This window comes from Fukomys damarensis, unplaced genomic scaffold (assembly GCF_012274545.1).
Source record: "Fukomys damarensis isolate Sample0158 unplaced genomic scaffold, DMR_v1.0_HiC HiC_scaffold_13, whole genome shotgun sequence".
NCBI classification, from domain to species: Eukaryota; Metazoa; Chordata; class Mammalia; order Rodentia; family Bathyergidae; genus Fukomys; species Fukomys damarensis.
Window position 1 is genome coordinate 38,144,237 of NW_022900925.1, and position 2,060 is coordinate 38,146,296.

The 2,060-nt window shown below is 63.4% G+C and overlaps 1 protein-coding gene across 1 annotated transcript in view; it reads left to right on the forward strand.

Annotated features, from left to right (window-relative positions):
• The first annotated feature begins 6 nt into the window (after positions 1-6).
• The window catches only part of Mlx (MAX dimerization protein MLX), a 5,528-nt gene continuing 3,474 nt past the window's right edge, over positions 7-2,060 (forward strand). The window contains exons 1-6 of the mRNA XM_033763133.1: positions 7-11; positions 639-853; positions 1,033-1,164; positions 1,271-1,597; positions 1,712-1,796; positions 1,892-2,058. Coding sequence (XP_033619024.1) covers positions 824-853; positions 1,033-1,164; positions 1,271-1,597; positions 1,712-1,796; positions 1,892-2,058 — 741 coding nt within the window. The 5' untranslated portion in view covers positions 7-11; positions 639-823. The remainder of the gene's footprint in view (positions 12-638; positions 854-1,032; positions 1,165-1,270; positions 1,598-1,711; positions 1,797-1,891; positions 2,059-2,060) is intronic.

The window sequence follows — 2,060 nt, forward strand, 5'->3', positions numbered from 1 at the left end:
CCTGTTGAAGAGTGAGTGAGAGGCCCCTCGACGTCCCCGCGGCCCTCCTACCTCCAAGCGGGTGGAGGAAGCCGCGCCACTCCCTGCCTCGCCAGCTGTCCCCTTGTCTTCAGCAATAGGCTCTCTTCGGGGCACCGGGCGCGGTGCCACTGAGCTAAATCCCGGGCCCAGTAGGCGGCTCTTTGTGCCTGTGTTCGGTCAGTCAGAACCACCCGGTGCGGGCCTGGGAGGCTGCACTTCGACCTCGTCAGGGTCCCCAGCCCTCGAGACGCCGGGTCGATGACCACTCTGGTTGTAGGAGCAGTGCCACAGCGACAGGGGGTTGAAGGGCGCTGTAGTTACAGATGTCAGCTAACCGTCATGCCTAGGTACTGGCAAGTGCCTGACGTGACTGCTTGGTGGCTTGTTTTCGGACACTGGCCAGCCTTGCAGCGACCGTGGTGCTGACTCATTTTCTCACCTTTGTCCTCACCCAGACCTTCCTGTTGTTCTGTTCTCTGGCCGGGATCCCAAAGCAGCCTGTGCATGCCTGTCACCGAGGGCCCGCTCGGTGTCCTGTGCCTTTCTGCGGGGCCGCGAGTGCAGGGCCCTGCTCCCCAGTAGAAAGACCTTACTGTACTTCTGCACTCCGCCCCCAGGCAAGGTGCTCCCTGAGCTGCTCCAGCCTTACGCAGACCGCGTGGAACACCTGAGTGAGTTCCTGGTGGACATCAAGCCCTCCTTGACTTTTGATATCGTCCCCCTGGTGGACCCCTATGGGCCCGCGGGCTCTGATGCCTTGCTGGAGTTCCTGGTGGTCAGCGAGGAGACCTATCGTGGGGGGATGGCCGTCAACCGCTTCCGCCTGGAGCATGTAACCCCTGTGGGAGAAGGGCGAGGGAACGGGAGGGGAGGCAGTGAGGGTGCAGGGTGGTGGGAAGCGGCTAGGAGGACTGGATCCCAGCTTCCCCAGGAATAGGAGGAGTCTGGGGCAGGTTGGGGGGGGTCTGGGTTTATCCTCCCCCTCTTTCATCTTTTTGCCCTTTCCTGCAGGGCTTGGAGGAGCTGGTCCTGTACCAGATTCAACTGCTGAAGGACCAGAGTCACAAGGAAAATGAAGAAGACAAAGTCAGCTCCTCCAGTTTCCGCCAGCGAATGTTGGGTACCCTGCTGAGGCCGCCAAATGTAAGCCTCCCTTTTTCCTGCTTGTGCCTGGCGTGCTGGGAATGCTGCAAAGGCGGAAGCGAGGGCCTCAGCCCCAGGTGAGCTGAGACTGGTTGTCTTCCTGCAGAAGAGGCCAGAGCTCCCTCCCTGCCTCTACGTGGTTGGCCTGACCGGCATCAGTGGCTCTGGGAAGAGCTCTGTCGCTCGCAGGCTGAAGAGCCTGGGGGCCTATGTCATCGACAGTGACCAGCTGGGCCATCAGGCTTATGCCCCGGGGGGCCCCGCCTACCAGCCCGTGGTGGAGGCCTTCGGGACAGGTAATGACCATGGCCGCCTGGAGGCCAGGTGGTGGCTCCGCCTCTGCTCAGCACCCTTCCTGTGTCGCCTAGACATTCTCCACAAAGACGGCGTCATCAACAGGAAGGTCCTGGGCAGCCGCGTGTTTGGGAACAAGGTGAGGGGGAGATGCTGCTCAGACCCCACTGGCCACCACCCAAAGCTGTTCTTGCTTCCGGGGCTGGCTCTGGTGCTCGGGCTGCAACTGCCCACCGCCTTTGTCCCCTCCCAGAAGCAGCTGAAGGTCCTCACGGACATCGTGTGGCCGGTGATCGCCAAGCTGGCACGGGAGGAGATGGACTGGGCTGTGGCCCAGGGTGAGTGCTGGGTGAGCACTCACCCAGGTGTCCAGGGCCGCCCGCCTGCCTGGGGCTGGGTGGGGAGGCGCCGTGGTGATCGGGCCGCCCCGCAGGAAAGACGGTGTGTGTCATCGACGCCGCCGTGCTGCTGGAAGCGGGCTGGCAGGACCTGGTGCATGAGGTGTGGACCGTGCTCGTCCCGGAGACTGAGGTACGCTCCCCGTGCCGCCCCAGCCCTGGCCCCTCTGCCCCCGCTGACCCTGGTGTCTGTGCTCAGGCCGT